Source organism: Giraffa tippelskirchi, chromosome 1 (assembly GCF_054371585.1).
Source record: "Giraffa tippelskirchi isolate mGirTip1 chromosome 1, T2T-mGirTip1v1.2.pri, whole genome shotgun sequence".
Taxonomy (NCBI): domain Eukaryota; kingdom Metazoa; phylum Chordata; class Mammalia; order Artiodactyla; family Giraffidae; genus Giraffa; species Giraffa tippelskirchi.
Genome location: NC_137275.1, coordinates 84,151,059 through 84,170,381, shown reverse-complemented (window position 1 = coordinate 84,170,381; position 19,323 = coordinate 84,151,059). Strand labels below are relative to the sequence as shown.

Here is a 19,323-nt window from a genome sequence, read left to right as displayed (position 1 = left end):
CGCATTAAATGAACTGGTTTTATTGCAAAGTATACATTTACTGAAAAAGGAAGAAAAAAAAGTGCACGTATGTGTATGTCAGTTGACAGTATTTGAATATTTGAAATCTGGAACACAGCACTCTCAGATAGGGAAATTTTACATACTGTCACCCAGACTTTGGTCCCAGACAGTCTTCTTTTGTTAGCTTATGTAGGGCCCTTGTGACAAATCTTGATAGTTGTGTGTATTTGCCTGCTTGTGCTTTCAAGGTCACTGGGAAAAAAAATCAGAGCTTTGCAAACTAGAGGGTATGATATGAATGTAAGTTGTAAGTAATTTTTACTATGATCATTTTTAGTTATGTGCATGGGACTTCTGACATACCAGAGAGGGTGGACACTGTTCTATTTTCTATTTGTGATATATTTCATGAAAAGCTAACCTTTTAGGGGTCATGATATGGGATGATATAACCACTGTAACCAAAATGATTCCTTTCCATTTATTTATCATATCCGTTCAAAGGGTGACCACTAATCATTTTTAGTTCTGTTCATCAAAGTGATGAAATAAATGGGGACCAGATCTGATTTTATAGATTTTCAATCCTAGATTTCAAATCCTAGGATTTGCGATTTGAATACCATCTCTAAAGATAAAAGGCAAACTACCTGTATCACTCAGAGCTCTTAAGAACTTCATTTTCAATTGTATTATTGGGTGATATAACTAAAGAGGTCACGACAGACACTGAAAATATTGGATTGTTGAGGTGAATCTCTCTTGTTTAGATGTGCTGAAAGATTCATTGGTTTGTGGAAGAGGGATAATTGTGGTAGGGTAGTTTTAGCATTTGTATTTCATTTTAACATTATGTTGCTCAGGGTTTCAGAGGCTGTATGAGCAAGGTTACAAGACAAACCTAGGCATTTTAGGGTTGTTTTGTGTAAGGAACTGACTTTGCTGTCTTCTGTTCAGGGCCCCCATTTTTTTCTGGCTTAACCTTCATGGCAACCTTTTCCCCGATCACTGGCATAATCCGACATTAAGTATCTTTTACATGTGCCCTCACTAGTCCTCTGACTAGCCATCGCCCGGGTCTGAGCCTTCATCTTCCTGGCTTCGCTGGCCTCCTGCTCTTTCTCCCTGTGGTCCACTCTTTGCCCTGAGCCATAGTGGTCCAGTCCCATGTCTGATCATGACACTCTTGTGCTTTGAGTGATCTCCTTGGTTTCCCACTGCCCTTGATCTCACCTGAAATCCTCCCTCTCATCTTTGCCTCCCCCCCCCATCCCCTGCCCCACCCAGTTTGTGGCCTTATCCCCTCCTTCCTCCTCTCCCACTCCAGCCCTTGGGCCTTTCTTTACTCGCTGAAACTCCTTCCTACTTTAGAGCCTTTGCATAGAGAGCACATGGAAACTAGGCTGCAGTAGTGTTAGTCCCTCAGTCTTGTCTGACTCTTTGCGACCCCATGGACCGTAGCCCATCAGGCTCCTCTGTCCATGGGATTCTCCAGGCAAGAATACTGGGGTGTATAGCCATTTGCTTCTCCAGGGGATCTTCCTGGCCCACAGATCGAACCCAGGTCTCCTGCACTGCAGGAGGATTCTTTACCATCTGAGCCGCCAGGGAAGCCCAAATCTGGTTAACCTTGGAATATTCTGTCACAACACCCAGGACTTTTCCTTCCAAGCACCCATCATAATCAGGTGAGATCATCATTACTTATTGGGGTGATGATGTGATTGTGCTCTGCACTGGTCAGTCAGTTTCGAGAGGATGGGGGTTACCCCATAAATGTGACTTCGATGGTAATCTCAACACCCAGGTTTGCATGTGCTCAACGGGTCTTGGTTTTCTGCAGCGCTTTCAGTTTATACCTGTAGGCCCCATGTGATGATTAATAGTGTCCCCTTTGACTTGGAAAATTATTCATGTTGGATGACAGGCTACATAGTGATCCTACTGAAAGCCCGAGGATGTTAATCACTCTGGTCAAGGGTTCTCCTGTCAGGCGTCTAGAGCAGGAGACCCTCACACAGGGTGGGGGTGGGAGAGGCTGTCATTGGGTTCTGATTCTGTCCCAAGGTAATTTACACTCTTGAAACCCTGGCAGCATACACAGACGTGCGTGTTTTTAACATTTGGAAGAGCTGAGAACATTCTCTGTGCACCTGGGATTTTAGAATGTGATAGTGGAGGCATCGAGGCTGTTTAAAAAAAAAACAGAAACGGAAAATAAACACAGGGTAGGGACAGGTAGGTGCTTCCTCCATCAGAGGCTGACAAACTTGATTGGAAAGGGTTGAGGATGCGAACAGCATCTTTTGGGGCCAGCCAGCGAGGTCCTTGCCATCCTCAGACTTGAACAAGCTGGTCTCCAGTGGGCAGTGTGTCTGGGAGTGCCTGGTGGGAAAGCACAGAGCTCATCTGTGCTCCAGTTTCCCTGCCCATCTGTAGACTCAGAGAAGGTGATGCAGACAGTGCCAAGTGATCTTGTTGAATTAAAGAAAAACAAAAAAACCCTGAGAGGCAGCATGAAGAAGGCCCAGGTTTGTGAGGCCTGCTGTGGCCCAGGCCCCTTGTGTCTGACTTAGAGCTGCCGTGCACCCGCCTCAGGGAAGACTCTGAAGATTAGAGCAGGAACATGCTCTGCGAGATACTTTCAAATTGCTTGGTCCCATTAGGGGAAACAGGCTTTTGTGGCACTAGCCTGAAGATAATTTTTATCAGATCCCATCTCCTGAGGTCTCACAACAATGACAGTGGCAGGAGCCCCTTTAGATCTGGCTTCTCTGCACATTAGCCCAGCCAGACGTTGGAGAGGTGGTTTCCTTCCTGCTGCCCCCGCAGGGCCAGAGAGCCCCCAGAAGACCTTCAGGAGCCCAGGCAGGCAGAGGTGCCAGGGAAGCAGACAGACAGCAGAACCACAGATGAGAGTGTGTGGGTGCACGCTCAGTCATATCCAACGCTTTGTGATCCCATGGACCATAGCCCAACAGGCTCCTCTGTCCATGGGGTTCTCCAGGCAAGAACACTGGAGTGGGTTGCCATGCCCTCCTGCAGGGGATCTTCCTGACCCAGGGATCGAACCCATGTCTCTTATGTCTCCTCCATTGGCAGGTGGGCTCTTTTTTTTACTTATTAATTTATTTTTTAGTTGAAAGATTAATTGCTTTACAGAATTCGTTGTTTTCTGTCAAACTTCAACATGAACCAGCCATAGGTATTATCACTGAGCCACCTGGGAAGCCCTGATGAGAGCACAGGTGGGATCATCTCGAGGATGTCGACTCGGCTGGCCGGAAGCTGGGGCGGAAAGTGCATGTTAAGGCCCTGAGCTTCTGGGATGTGCAGGCGGACCTCGAGTCCTGATGGGTTCCAGGAAGCTGAATGCAGCCTGCCTTGCTCTTCTGCTGTCTTTCAGTAGGAAGGTTGTGTGCGGGGGTGGGGGTGGGGGTGGGGTCTCTGTTTGCTTCCAGTCAGCTCAGGCCCCAGTATCAGCAGGTAGATGCGGGGCCTCGCAGAGACTTTGCCACTCGACTGATTTAGCAAAGCCCTTGCAAGGTTTCTCTATTAGTTAACTGTGTACAACAGGCGGTATTTGGATTGGCTGAAAAGAAAGGTGAAATGAGGTAATGGGAATTCTGTGATTTTTTTTTTTTTTTTAAGTTCTGGCATCTTGTGTTCTCTGCCTACCAGAAATATTCAGCAGAACCGTGATAATGCCTTTCATGTGCTAAGCCTTCCAGATGGCAGTTGCTCAGCCAGGGAGCGAGAAAGGGAGTAGTGTGTTGGAGATTTATGAGTAAGTTAATGCCCTTGCTTGCCGTGACCCAGTGAACTCTGGTCGCTCTCTATACGGTATCCCAAAGTGCTCAGGCCTGCAGGGCCTTTAAAAACCACCACCCCTCATTTTAAGGGGCGGGTTCACGTTCCTGCTAAAAGGAGTGTGTCATTAGAGAGCTTAAGGTGCTTTCTCAGACAGTTTTCTGGACTCTGGGTAGACTCTGAGTTCCTTGAGGACAGAGGCCCTCCCTTCTCTGGGGAGCACCTGTGCCGGGCAGCATGGCGTTGGACTCCGTGGGCTCCACCTCAGTGCCCCACTGTTTGTGGGGTCCTGCCCTTGGCTGAGGCATCCTCCCCTTACTCTCGCGCTCCAGGGCTGTTCACTGAGCCTGCAGGCCTAGGGTTGCAGTACAAGATGGACTGGAGTTCTTGGTGTGGTGGAGGAAAGACATAAATACACACATCATGGGAAGCTGTGTGTAAGCCCGAGGAAGGAGTGGTCAGGCAATGCTTCTCAGGAGGCTGTGTCACTGTGCGCTTCAAGGAGGATTAGGGATTTGTTGAGTGGAACAATTTTAGTATATATGCTGCCATGGCAAATAGATGGAAAAACAATGAAAACAGTGACAGACTGTATTTTCTTGGGCTCCAAAATCACTGAAGGTGGTGACTACAGCCATGAAATTAAAAGACGCTTGCTCCTTGGAAGAAAAGCTGTGACAAACCTAGGCAGCATATTAAAAAACAGAGACATTACTTTGCTGACAAAGGTCTGTCTAGTCAAGGCTATAGTTTTTCCAGTAGTCACGTATGGATGTGAGAGTTGGACTATAAAGAAAGCTGAGTGCCGAAGAATTGATGCTTTTAAACTGTGGTGTTGGAGAAGACTCTTGAGAGTCCCTTTTGGACAGCCAGTAGATCAACCCAGTCAATCCTAAAGGAAATCAGTCCTGAGTATTCATTGGAAGGACTGATGCTGAAGCTGAAACTCCAATACTTTGGCCACCTGATGCGAAGAACTGACTCATTGGAAAAGACCCTGATGTTGGGAAAGATTGAAGGCAGGGGAGATGGGGACAGCAGAGGATGAGATGGTTGGATGGCATCACTGACTCGATGGACATGAGTTTGAGTAAGCTCCAGGAGCTGGTGATGGACAGGGAGGCTTGACGTGCTGCAGTCCATGGGGTCCCAGAGTCAGACACGACTGAGCCACTCAACCGAGCAGAATACTTTCAGTTATTTATGTATTTTTTTTCCCAAAAACAACAAACACCCCCCACCACCCACCCCAGCTTGCTAGGATGCAGTGTCTGTAATGCATGTTACACTTGGGTGTGTGCAGCATGGTGGACAGACATGGCTGCAGTGATGTCTCACTGAAGACCTTCTCCTTGCTCTGGATCCTGTTTTTGTTCACTTTGAGGGCATTTGCACTGTTCCCTGGGTGCACCTCTCTGTGAACCCTTACAGTGGATACTTAGAGCTTGTATACTTAGAGGTTGTTGTTTAGTTGTTAAGTCGTGTCTGACTCTTTTGTGACCCCGTGGACTGTAGCCTGGCAGACTCCTCTGTCTATGGATTTCCCAGGCAAGAAGACTAGAGTGGGTTGCCATTTCCTTCTCCAGGGTATCTTCCTGACCCAGGGATCAAACCTGGGTCTCCTGCATTGGCAGGCAGATTCTTTACCAATGAACCATCAGAGAAGCCCATGCAGAGGTTTATCTCTGTTAGTTTTGTTCTTCCAACTAGATTTTAGATTCAGGGCACGGACCACCTTGTCAACATTGAGCACAGATACATCAGTGCATACGCAGATTGTTGAGGGAATGCTAGTTGAATATTTTCATATGTCATTACTACCTGGCTCTGTAAGTATGACAAGGCAGTTCGGCATTGACTCTTAAGTATAAGCATATTAGATTTTTTAAAAAGAAATTACAAATTTATGATCAGGTGCATATCTCCAGTTTGCTCATTTGTGGTCATTTGTTTAATTTGTTCATTCACTTACAAGGCTCTACCTTTGTGAATAATACTTGTCTTCCTGCATTGAGGATTTTTATTTTATCTTTTTAATGCTGTGTTTTTACTGTGCTGGGGGTTTTATTCTTCAAACTTGATAATTGTTTTGATAAATCTCTATCTCTTGGATACTGGCTTACAGTGAATTCTTTTCTACTAAGTACTTTTTAGAGTGGTTGACCATAAACCATTTGAGAAATCACTGCTTTTATTAAAGACTTTTGAGATTTAACTTAAGTTGATAATAATGGAATGTCCTTTCAGTAGAAAACTACATAAGACAGTGTTTCACTGTGCAAACCAGGGCAGAGATGAGTTTCTGATAAGAGAATATAATAACTTATCAATAATTTAGGTTATTGTATCAAGTAATGTAACGCCAGGCAATAGTGATTGTTTTTGATTTTTATATGATGTTTATGATGTGGTAAGCACTGTTCCTAAGTGCTGCTTGTATAGTAACTTATTTAATCTTCCTAGTGACCCCATGAGGTGTCTGAGTTCTTTACATTGTACTGATTTCTGCGGGACAGAAAGTTTGTAACTTGCCTGTGGGCATGGTCGTGTGCCCATGGACAATTACCCTGGGACTAAAGATATTCTGATTACATATAGAATGCAACTGGTAAATTGGGAAATATTTGGAAAGAAGTTAAAATATTCATTCTTCTGACAGTTTAGGGCAGTTGACGTTTGTTAAATTGTTTCCATTACAGTATGTATGTATTTATGATTTTTTTTCTTTTTATTTTCTAAAGTGTAGTAAGATATAACTGTGGTGGTTAGTTTCGAACTCATGTAGAGTGCTTCTAAAACAAACAGCTTCACATTTTGATAAGCTGAGAGACTTTCAAAGCATTCCTGTTCCCACAGCAAAGTGGTTTCAAATGATAAACTTTGCCTCAGACAGTGAGGCTTGTGAGAATGCCTTTGGAAGAATGTGAATGTAGTTTATTCTGCATAATTTTATTAACGTGTGCTTTCTCTCTGAAGTCTGATTAGTGCAGAATTTATTATATAAGACATGATTCAGTTTTGGTATCCTTGCAAGTTGGGTGTTTTGTCATCAGTGTTGTTCTGGAGTTTTTCAAAGCTGAGGTTGCAGGTTCCTCCACTTTGAGGGACCAGGCAAAGGAGAAGCCACTGAGGGTCAGAGGTGGGAGTGTGGTGAAGGGTCAGCCATGCTTCTGCCCAGTGTGTGTGGTAGGGGGTGGTGGCGGGGCTGCTTGCCCACAGCAGGTGGTTGCCCAGAGAACATGAGCCTGTGTTGCCAGATCTGACCATTTCCCAGGAACAGTTAGAATTTCACGTTTTAAAAATGAGCAGTTTCTCAACTTCACTGCTTTGGAATAAAACTTAAAACCATCCAATCTCAGAGAGCAAGCTTGGACCCCACATCCAGAGAATGGTAGGAAATTGGAAGGTGCTCTCTGCCTCTCCATAGACCCCTGCTGTGGCATTGAACTTCTTTCTCTTGCCTGTTGATGTTTGATTGTACATAGCTGCATCCTTGAGAAGTTGTATGTAAGCTAATTTCATTTCTTTCCTGTATTTTAAAATAGCCTTTTCCCTTACAATGGAAGATCAGGGAACTTCTGGTGAGTTTTTTTTGGTGCAGTGTATTTCTTTTGTATGTTTGTACTAATGTGTTGTTTCAATTGGAGAACACTGTTAGTTTTCACATAGTGCTTGAGATGAGGAGGTCATTAGTTAGGCACCCTTTGGGTCACTCAGAGATTCTTATGGCTGTGGTATTCGTCATAATACTATTTGACTTGTCAACGGAGCAGGAGATGTTTGGAAGAGTGTTCAGTCCTTAATACTGGTTTCTAAATTCTAGTCATGTTGCCTGTAACTTCCAGTTTCAAAAAAAAAAAACATGTCAATCTGTTTCTTGATACCCTGGTGCTGTTCCCCCCGACTCTTGTTTTATATTTAATCATTCTCTTTGGTTCACAACAATCCAGTCCAAAGATTTACTTTTTCTGTTTCCATCCCCATCATTATTTTTATGTAAGAAGTATGTTTTGAGTTACAGCAATTCATGGGGATCAAGCCTCTACTCTGTAGGGAGAAGAGAGATGTCATTTACTACAGAGTTGATACAGATGAATGTCCTGCTGTATGCTGTGTCTCCACTGTAATCCACGGGGTTTATTTGTGTTACACTTAAAGAAAAATGACCATATTTGGCCTGACTCTAAGCCAAAATGCTATGGGCCCAAAGTTTTTCTTGGAGGAATGGGGGAGCAAGGGGAATAGAAATATTTGGAAGAAATAGTCCTTTTTCTTCCTATCTTATTCATTGGGCATTTAATCCACAGATTATTTAATGCATCACATTCACTCATTCACTTGTGTTTTCCTCGCCTCCCCCTCCCCTGCCACCTTCTTTCTCCTTCTTTTGAAACAATTGAGAACTTAAGGGAAGCTGCAAGAACACTAAAAAAGAACTGCTATATATATACTTTTGCTGATGGGCTCCAGGTTTCTCTAGTTTTCCCAATAATGTCCTTAGAGCAAAAAGATCCAGTTCAGAATAGCGTACCACACGCAGCTATTATGTCTTTCTAGTCTCCATCAATCTGGAATGGTTCTTAATTCCATCCATGTTTTTCATGACACTGTTTTTGAAGATTGAAGGCCAGTTGTCACAGAGAGTGTCCTTCCTTTTCTTAGAGGGTGTTCTCTGTGCTTCCTTCAAAATCTGGCTTGCGTTACCTTCTCTGAGAGGAGCTGGGCTGTTCTGAGGAATTGGTTGTCTCTCCTCTAGTTTCCTACAGCACTCTGCTAATATCTTTATTTGAGCATTTATGATGCTCATTCATTCAGTCATCTATCCAGTGAGTACTTTTTAACTTCTGTGTGCCAAGTGGGACGCAGTTAGGATCAAAAGAGATTGAAAAAAAAAAAAAAGCCTGCTTCTTCTGAAGCTTATATTTTCAGCCACTAAGAAAGATACAATAAGTAAACTGGTAAGGGGACTTCCCTAGTGGTCCAGTGGCTAAGACTCTGCACTCCCAATGAAGTGGGCATGGGTTCAACCCCTGGTTGGGGAACTAGATCCCACATACAACTAAGAGTTCTCATGCCTCAACTAAAGATCCCACATGCTGCAGCTAAGACCCGACACAGCTAAATAAATAAATGAATATTAAAATAAAAAGAAGTAAACTAGTAAGTATTTCCCGAGAAGGCAATGGCAGCCCACTCTAGTACTCTTGCCTGGAAAATCCCATGGACAGAGGGGCCTGGTGGGCTGCAGTCCATGGGGTTGCTAAGAGTCGGACACGACTGAGCGACTTCACTTTCACTTTCACTTTAATGCATTGGAGAAGGAAATGGCAACCCACTCCAGTGTTCTTGCCTGGAGAATCCCAGGGACGGGGGAGCCTGGTGGGCTGCCGTCTATGGGGTCGCACAGAGTCGGACACGACTGAAGCGACTTAGCAGCAGCAGCAGCAGCAGCAGCAGCAGCAGCAGCAGCAGTAAGTATTTCAGATACTGGTAAGCACTAAAGAGGGTAAAATTAGAAATTAGTGTGTGTGGGGGAAGTGGGTAGGTGGACTGCTTCTTGATAGGGTGGCTGGGTGATGCTGGAGCAAGACACCCAAGACAGTGAGGTGACAGGCCATGACCCTATCTGCAAGAGAGCCTCCAGGAGAGGGAACCTGCAGGGCACAAAGGCTCCACCTCAGGTGGCCAGGTGTGAGAAGGGGCAGCTCAGTAACTAAAGCTGAGGGGAGGGGAGCATGGTAGAAAAAGAACTGGAAAGACAGAGTGGGAGAGCATTTAGAGCTATGGTCATGAAGGGGATGAGAGGCACTGGGGGAGTTTTGAGTGAGAAGTGATGGGATCTGACTTATGCTTTAAAAAGGAACCCTCTGTCACATAGAGGGCCTTCCCAGGTGGCACCTAGTGTAAAGAACCCACCTGCCAATGCAGGAGACATAAGAGGTTTGGGTTTGATCCCTGGGTTGGGAAGTTCCCCTGCAGAAGGGAATGGCAGTCCGTTCCAGTATTCTTGCCTGGAGAATCCCGTGGACAGAGGAACCTGGCGGGCTACGATCCATCCTTAGTGTCACAAAGAGTTGGACTTGACTGAAGCAACTGATCATGCAGGCACGCACACTGTTACATAGAGAAGAGCACCTGTGTGGGGATGAGGAGAAGGGTAGAACCAGGGAGGCCAATTAAGGGGCTGTGATAAGCTCTTTGCATAGTTGTCTGAATCCTGTCTAACTTCAGGATACCTAAGACTTGCATGCACTGTTGGTGAGTGATGCAGAGTTCTTCACCGGGAGTGAAATTTGTTAGCCTTCACCTGTGTCAGCAGCTCCCGGTGATTTTCATGTGAATGGTCCTTGAACCACAGGTTGATAAATAGAGTAACAAGTGATTTTGAAATGAGTGAATAATTGGTTTATGGAATATCCTTTAGAGACACTTGGATATGAAGTGTTTCCACTCTTATTGACTCATTTCTTATAAACATTACTCAAAAAATTATTCGTGGTAGTATAAATTTCCCCTTGCCACTTATCTAGTAGGTAAGGATATAACTAGGCAAAGCTACTTTTTTTTTTTTTTAAAGATGAGACGTGTGTTTTATGAAATAAACGTACTATTCTGACATGCTATTTTCCTGCCTCCAAACACAGGGTTTCAGAAGGAAGGAATAAATTGTGCTATAGGATTCATTCACAAAAAAGGTATTAAATATATTCAAGAGGAAATTGGATTCAGGGAGTAGTAGGTTGGATGAAGCCATTAAAGATATGAATGAGTATTTTAGAGCAGGAGAGAACCAGATCTGGCTTGGCATTTTATTGTACTAGAGGTTCACAGGACACGTGTCAGAAAGAGCCCTGGAAACAGAGTTGACTGTAAAGCATTAAGGGATTTCTGTTTCTTCTCCTTGGTGAAGTATGTTCAGTCTTGCGTGGATAATCCCGGGTTCACCGTGAAAACAAGTTGTGCCTTGTTTAACTGTCTAATGTTGTGGTCAAGAGCACAGACTTTGGAGCCCAACTAGCTTTGAATCCTCCGAACTCGCACTGTGACTCCGGGCAACTCCCAGACCTCAGTTTCCTCACTTGTTGTTCGGTTCAGTGACTAAGTCATGTCCCACTATTTCTTTACAACCCCTGGAACTGTAGCCAGCCAGGCTCCTCTGTCCATGGGATTTCCCAGGCAAGAATACTGAAGTGGGCTGCCATTTCCTTCTCCTGGGGATCTTCCTGGACCAGGGATCGAACCCATGTGTCTTCTGCATTGGCAGGTGGATCTTTATCACTGAGCCACCTGGGAAGCCCTAGTTTCCTCACAAGCTCATTATGGGCATTAACTGTCAATCCTCACAAGGTATGTAGAACAAGGTTGGGCATATTGTACTCATTCAATGATAATTCACATTTCTCTTCCAGCCTCTGTTACTGGTATGACTAATATTATATTTCAGTGCTTTCAAATGATATTTTGCCTTCTAGCATACATACTACAGATTTTCAATTGTTATTTTAGGATGAGTGTAGTTATTGTGGTTGGAGAAGGAAATGGCAACTCACTCCAGTATTCTTGCTTAGAGAATCCTGTGGACAGAGCCTGGTGGGCTGCTGTCCTTAGGGTCGCACAGAGTCGGACACAGCTGAAGCGACTTAGCAGTAGCAGCAGCAGTTATTGTGGCTAAAAATACGCTCATCCATGCCTCTGTGTATATGAGGAACTTAAAGTCTTCTGTGTAGTGTTTGTCCTTTGTATTTATGACCAACACTTTCCTGGAAGTAGGTTACCATCACTTTTGTAACATTGCTTTCCCCCTCCTATGAAAGAGCACACATACCTGCTTCCAGGACGTGTGGTGAGAATTAACGAATGAGTTAATATTTGTGGCTCTACTCCATTAAGTGCTAATTAACATTAGTTACTGCTCTTTTATAATCTAAGTGCCATCATCAAGCCAATTCTCTGAACCAGGGGCATTGAGAGGACTCTTCTTATGTACTGTGGGAGATGGTGTTTTATAACACATTGGCTGTTTTATTACTTCCATATCTGAAACATAATGAAAATTACTCCTCATATCTAAAATTTTTATACCTCCCCAACAACAACAAAATCATGTAACCACTTCTCATAGAACTTTTAGTAATAAAATGTTACTTGGTAAGTATTAAGTGTTTGTCTTCTGGAAGATCACTGCCTTTCAGTTTTGACTTTATTTTCTGTCATCATTATGCTGTGGTTATGTCTGTACTTAGCAACATTCTGAAAAGTTCCACAACAGGTTTTTGAAGGCCTAGCATGGTAGAGACAGTTGTAGTATTCTGGTTCAAAAAAAAAAAAAGGATTGAATTTCAATTTCTGTGTCACCAGAGGCAAGATTTGGAGTTTCTACACTTCCAGACCTTTGTCTGCAAAACAGGGATAATAATACCTTTGCAATAACATATGTCAAGTACCAGTGCATGTGGCTAACTGGCTAATATTCATTATGATTTTATTACTTTTCCCAATGTGATTCAGTTGTCTAAAGTAACTGGAACCAATTTCCTAGTTTTCCTGTAAAGCAGAAGATATGTTTTAGGTCCTAATGTCCATTGGATTTCTGCCAGCCATGGACTTATAAATAGCTAATTTCCAGACTTACTCTGGAAGGACACCTCTTCTATCAATTGGTGGTATTGAATCTGAAAGAGATGTGAATATAGAGTGAATAAAGGAATTGTGTGTTTTGTTCAGATAAAGTAATTCAGTGTAGTGCGATTTTACATTCCCCGATTTTGTATCAGTGTGGCGGGTCACCAAAGGAGTAGGCTATCCAAGCACAAGTTTGTACCCAGATGTATCCCAAGAGGGTTGCAGACTTGGGTTCCTTTCTCTCCACTTAAGACAATGTTGGTTTAACCCCTAGAGATCTTTGTTCACCTAGAGTTAAAATTCAGTTCCTTGTAATGTAGGCCTGAAGGGCTTGGCTGCACCCTGGAGTGATATGTAAAGCTTTATAATCTCTGATATGGCTTTTGAGGTCTTCCCTGTAGCTCAAATGGTAAAGAGTTTGCCTACAATGCAGGAGACCAGGGTTCGATCCCTGGGTTGGGAAGATCCTCTGGATAAAGGAATGGCAATCCACTCCAGTATTCTTGCCTGGAGAATCCCCTGGACAGAGGAGACTGGCGGGCTACAGTCCATGGGGTTGCAAAGAGTCAGCATGACTGAGCAACTAACACTACTTACTACTATGGCTTTTGAGGAACAAAATAATCTAAACTGTAATTTTAAAATGGGGCAGATGTTATTACAGGTTTATTCTTAGGATTCTCATCTTTTGATTTTCCTCTGTAATTAAATATCTACTTCTTGGCTGGGAGGGTGGGTAGAGCAAGGATTTTTCTCCTGCTTGAATAGCTGAGGATTTCTTACTTTGAAGTCGTGCACAACTATCCTCCCTGGCTTTCAGACACTTTGATGAAACAATAGGAACTTGTTAAGTACATAACCAGATTCTTTTCATGCGGCTCCCTGATGGGAGGTCTATTTTAAATTAGGTTTGATATCCAGACTAAAAAGCATTTATCCACCAGTTCTGATAAAAGGTCAAGTAGTTTAACCTCTCACAACATTAAGACTGAGGGAACTAAACCAGTGCCTCTCTATTACACTCCACCTCCCTTCCCCACTAAAAAAGGATGGGGGGGTGGGGGTCGGTAGAGAAAAATGGAAAAATGTAGGAAGAAGTAAAATGGTGCTTATCTGATTCTTCAAGTATAAGGACTTAGACTCTTTTCAGATCTTCTGTTTCTTATTACAGTTTTCTCTTTTTCTGTTGTCATTTTTTTTTTTTGGTTGTTTGTCTCCTTTCTCTTTTTAATCGACGAGTTTTACAGTTTTGTTACATCCGGTTTATCATGCTCCTTTTCACAGACTCAATTTTCCTTTCTCCCACCATTCATTTGAAGCTCCTAAAAGATAGGACCTAGCCTGTCTTTTCCTGCATTCTGTATTTTCTCTTGAGAATCTCCTCTATGGTTCCGACTACTGAGTCTCAGAATTTTAACTCTGAGCTTTCTGGCCTCTTGTCTAAGACTCTCCTAGCTGACATTTCCACTTGAATGTTTGAAAAGGCATGTCAGAGCCAGGAGTCCCAAACGAACTCAGAATCTTTCACAAAAGTTGGTTGCTGTTTGTTTCAAAGCACACATCTGATGTTTACCCCATTTGCTTAAAACTTTCCAGGCAACCCTAAGACATCATTGGTGGGAATGGAAATGGTGCAGCCACTGTGGAAGACATTTGGTTCCTCAAAGAGTTAAACAACAAATTGTCATAGGACTCCACAGTTCCACTCCTAGGTGTATTCACCAGAGAATCAAACACTGGTGTTCATATAAGATATGTCTGGGCATGTTCACTAGCACTGTTACACGTAATAGCCAAAAAATGGAAACAATTCAAATACCATCAACTAATGAAAATGAATGGATAAATAAAATATACACAATGGAATATTATTCTGCTATATAGAGGAATGAAGCACTGATACAGGCTACAACATGGATGAACCTTGAAAACATTATGCAAGTGAAAGAAGCAAGACACAAGAGGCCACTTAATGTATGATACCATTTATGTGAAATGTCCAGACGCAGATCCATAGCGACAGAAAGATGATTAATGGCTGCCATTAATAGAGAAGGGAACGGGATTTCCTTTTCAGATATGAGAATGTTCTAGAATTGGATAGTAGTAATTGTTGCACCATAGTTTGAAATTACTAAAAATCACTAAATCACTTTAAAGTGGTTTAAAATGGTGACTATTTTGGTTCCCCAGGGCTCCTGTAACCAAGTACCACAACCTGGATGATGTAAAAAGCAGGCATTTACTGTCTCAGAGGTTCGGGAGGCCACACGTCTGGCAGTTTCCCCTGACGGCCATGAGAGGGACTCTGTCCCACGCCTTTCCCTAGCTTCTGGTGTTTGCTGGCATCCTTGGCCTTCCTTGGCTCATGGACCCATCACCCAAGTCTCTGCCTTCATCTTCGCATGACGTTCTCCCTGTGTGCTTATCTGTGTCCAGATTTCCCCTGTTTATAAGGACACAGTCCTGTTGGATTAAGACTTACCTTAATTACCTCACCTTAACTAATTACATCCCTGGTGGCACAGATGGTAGAGAATTTGCCTGCAATGCAGGAGACCTGGGTTCGATCCTAGGGTAAGAAAGAGCCCCTGGAGAAGGGAATGGCACCTCACTCCAGTATTCTTGCTTTGAGAATTCCATGGACAGAGAAGCTTGGTGGGTTATAGTTTTTAGGGTCCCAAAGAGTTAGACATGACTTGAGTGATGAACACTTCCGTTTCAATTTTAGGGTTTCCCTGGTGGCTCAGATGGTAAAGAATTCACCTGCAATGCAGGACACCCGACTTTGATCCCTGGGTCAGGAAGATCCCCTGGAGAAGAGAATGGCAACTCACTCCAGTATTCCTGCCTGGAGAATTCCAGGGACAGAGGAGCCTGGTGGGCTACAGTCCATGGGGTTGCAAAGAGTCAGACACTACTGAGCCTCCAACACTTACTTAGTTAACTAATTATATCTACTGTGACCTTCTTTGGAAATAAGGTCACATTTTCCGGTCCTGGTTTTGACTTCATGTGAATTTTGGGAAGATGTAATTCAACCATAAGTGACTTTTATGTGAATTTTTGCCTCAATTATAAAAACCCAAAACCCTAAAAACAACCCTCCAGGAGCTTCTCACTGCCGACGAGTAAGAAACCACAGCCCCGAATGTGGTCTGTCCTTGCCTTCCTCATCAGCCCTTTGCTCCTTTTTCCCTCTGTGCTCCGGCCAGCTGGCTTTTCCTCCTGTGCCGGGCATGCTCCCTCTGACCACAGGGCCTGTGCTGCAACCTACTTTTATTCCTTTTGGACCATCCCCTCGCCTTGTGTTTGTTGGAAGCCTTTTCACCCTTCAGATCTCAGCTCTAATGTTCCTTGTGTGTGTAGGACTGGCTGGTATAAGGCAGGCCGTTTTACTACAGACACTGCCTTTTACCGCTGGGTAACAAAGCGCTCCAAAACTTCCTGGTGTTGAACAACCATTTTGTTATACTCTTTGATCCTGTGGGCCCGAACCTCAGACACACTGAAGACGGCTTGTCTGTCCTCTGTGATGTCTGGAGCCTCAGCTAGGAGATTTGAGCCTCAGGGGCCGAGAATCATCTGAGTGCATCTCCCCTCTTGTGTCTGGGGCCTTGGCTGGCGCGACTCAAAGACTAGGCTTGTCTGGGACTGTTGACCAGAGCTCCCCTCCAGGGTTCCTTCACGTGGCTTAGACCTCCTCATGCAGGGGGTCCTTGGGGTAGTCAGACTTCTTACACAGCACTTCAGGGCTCCAAGACTGACTATTCTAGTAAATAAAAAGGAGCAGGAAGCAACATGACTTTTGTGACCTCGCTTTGCAAGTTACATAGCATCGTTTCCACCCGACTCTAATCATGGAAGCTGTAGGAGCCTACCCACATTCACAACAGGGGGACACAGACCTCACCTCTCAATGGGAGGAGTGTCAGAATCTGCAGCCGTGTGTAAAGACTGCCACCGTATGCACCGATCTGTGTTCTTTCACAGTGCTTCTTTGCAAATCACTCCTTTGTGTCCTTATTTGATTCATTTTTGCCTTTCCAGCTAGGCAATCAGCTTGTTTTGCTCACGCTAATATTCCCAGCATCTAACACAACAGATGGCACTTAATAGGTGCTTGGTAAGACTTTATGAAATTAAAGTTGACTGTGAAAAATTAAACGAGGTAGCAGGGGAAGACATTTGCTTAGATCATAAACATCACAAGCGTTCGCGGCTGATCCGAGCATGATCACCTAAGTAAGTGTGCCCTATGGCCTGTAGCTTTATTGTTCCATCCTTTTGATCTTAGCTGTGGAACAGTAAATCTGTGGCTGCCTTGTGACTATCGATATTGCATGAGGTGCCTAAAAGTTGCTACCCAGGAGAAAGTCATATTGAGGTTTGCCATAAAACATAGCAACAGTAGTATAAGTGAAGCCAAATGTTTGCTGAATGAATCCCCCCAAAGAGAATAAACAGCATTAAAAATTTAAGGTTTAAATAGGCTAATATTAATAGGGTTTTTGTTGTGTGTTCACGGATTTCTGTGCTTGTTAGGTGAAGAATGGGAGGTTAATAAGGGATACAGTTTATTATTTTTTTTAACCCACTGCCTATCAGAGCTGTATGGGGCTGATCATGTTTATTTAACATTCTCTGCAGAATTTAGAATGAGAGTCTCCCTCTCATCTCCTTGGCTTCTCATTTCTTTTAAAAATGTCAAGCCTGAGACAGATGTACACGTAACTTTGCCAGGCACACGATTCCCTTGTCCCCCCAGCTTCTGCACAGCTGCTTGACATCTGTGCTACAGACTTGGTAGATGAGTGCCAATTTCCCTTCCTTGCCTGTGAAAAAAAGATTTCAGGAAAGTCACTTACACAGAAGCTCATAAAATACAGAGGGATACAGTCTGATAAATCAAAATGCAGTTTTAGTTTTTGCTCCTACAAACCTAAGCTCCCAAGCCTGAGTGGAGTAATCTTAAGAACACTGGCTTTGGAGTTATGTGGACCCAGCTTTGAACCTTGACCCTGGTGCTTTTTATTGATGTGACCTTAGGCAAGATAGTTACCCTCCATATGCATCCTTCACTTTAAAAATGAGGAGAAAAGAATAGAGCTGTTTAGAAGAATCCAGTGAGATTGTATTTACAGAGATCCTAGTGCAGTCTGGCAGGCAGTGAATGCTTAATCAGTGTTAGTTAGTTTATGACTATTATTATACAAATGGAACTGCTTGGGGTTTACTTGGAATTTAAATGTAATAGTGTTGGAATGGCTTTCAAAGAATGCTCGGTCTTCTGGTTTTGCTCTTAATTAGAAAGTCAGTTTATGCTGTTTTTACGTCTGAGATATTTGTGTGTTATTAGTGTGATTGTTCCTATCTTGTCTTTAATACTTACAACTTTTGCTTTGAGAAATGACTGTTAAAAATAAATATAAATTGAAATGTAGAAATGGTTCAAAATTCTAGGACTTTTAACAAACGGTATGTGTTTTTCTGGGATCTACTGTGGTTAATGCCACCAGACAGAATACATGGAAGGGTTTGTTTCAGGATGTCTGATGTAAAACCTACGACCCCCTTGCTTCTGGACAAGATCACCCATGAGAAGGCTTCATCCTTGGCTCAGAAGGCTGTGGCTAATCCCCACTTGTGTAACCAGGGACAGTGGCAGATGCCACGGTGTGTTTTGAAGTGAAGTTGGAGGAGGGAGGGTTTTGTAGCAGATGGTTTCTTGATATCTGGGGCCTGTCCAGCTCTAAGCGTTGAGAGCGATGGGCTGGACCCCGGACAGGCGCACATGTAGCCCTGGCTGCCAGCACAGGAAGTGAGGGCCTGGGGTGATGTGTTCGCGGCAGCTGCTGCCGCTCAGCTGGTCGGCTGGCCCTGCAGCACTGGCTTCCCGAGGTTTGGTGAGGCCGTTGTGTGGTTCAGTAACAAGCTGTGAGGTGGACTCCGAGAACGTCATGACCACCTCGGAGCTGCTGGCTTGTTTTGGAAGGAGTGTTAGCTGCTGTGCCTCATGGTACTCGTGTGCCTTTGGTGCGGCTGGAGACGTGTGAGTGTGGGAGCCGAAGATATGTGCATCCTGCATCCATCTGCCCGGTGTTCCGGCTTCTGTGGAACAGTAAGCGCTGCTTTGTGGGAGGGCTTGGCTGTCCTCTTTGACATTAGCCTCCAGAGACGAGGAGCTTATCCCAGACCCTGCTAGCATCCTTTGATACCTTTTTGGAATGATTAGATCATTCTTGGCTGGGTCCTAGTGTTTGGCCTGCCACTCGGTGGCTGGGTGTCCTGGGACAAATTACTTAATCTCTCTGTGTCTAACTTTGTCTATACAGTGGAGAAGCTGGACTAGGTGAAGTCATAGGTAGGAGATGACCTTTAATGTCCAACTCTGATTAAACCATTTTATGTATATATTTGTATATCTTGGTATTTGCTTCTTTGACTACTGGGCTTCACAAATTTGCTTTGGTGCAAAGTGAGACATACACTCTTTCTTTTGCACTTTAATTCTTCCCTAAAGACTCAGGTGGTACTTCCCCATATCTAGTATATGGTGTAGAATTTTAGAGGTGTATTATTGCAATGGCAGTAGAGGCTGTCTGGTCAACTCGGTTATGTCGAGAGAGTCTGAGACCCAGAAAGGTTTTACCACCTGTCTGAGACTGTGCCTCTGGACCCCATGAAGACCAAGGTTGTACTTGGTTTGCCTTGACTTCTCCAGCGCCTCTTGGGCATCACATCCAGATAATTTATCTATCAGTGCTTGTCAGAGTGCCCTTAGGTAAAAGTGATTCAAATAAATTCTCACCTGATTCATTAGGTTCTAAAATGTCAAGTCACCCAATGTTCCAAAGTACTGTTTTTTAGAGCCAGTGCCAGGAGCCT

The 19,323-nt window shown here is 43.9% G+C and overlaps 1 protein-coding gene across 3 annotated transcripts in view; it reads left to right on the top strand.

Moving 5' to 3' along the window:
• TSPAN5 (tetraspanin 5) overlaps positions 1-19,323 on the top strand; it is a 179,680-nt gene that overhangs the window by 28,103 nt on the left and 132,254 nt on the right. The window contains exon 1 of one of the 3 annotated variants that reach the window (XM_081596322.1): positions 15,864-18,556. The exons of the other annotated variants lie outside the window; for them this stretch is intronic. Coding sequence (XP_081452448.1) covers positions 18,452-18,556 — 105 coding nt within the window. The 5' untranslated portion in view covers positions 15,864-18,451. Of the gene's footprint in view, positions 1-15,863; positions 18,557-19,323 lie in introns of those variants that run through there. 3 annotated transcript variants of the gene reach the window in all.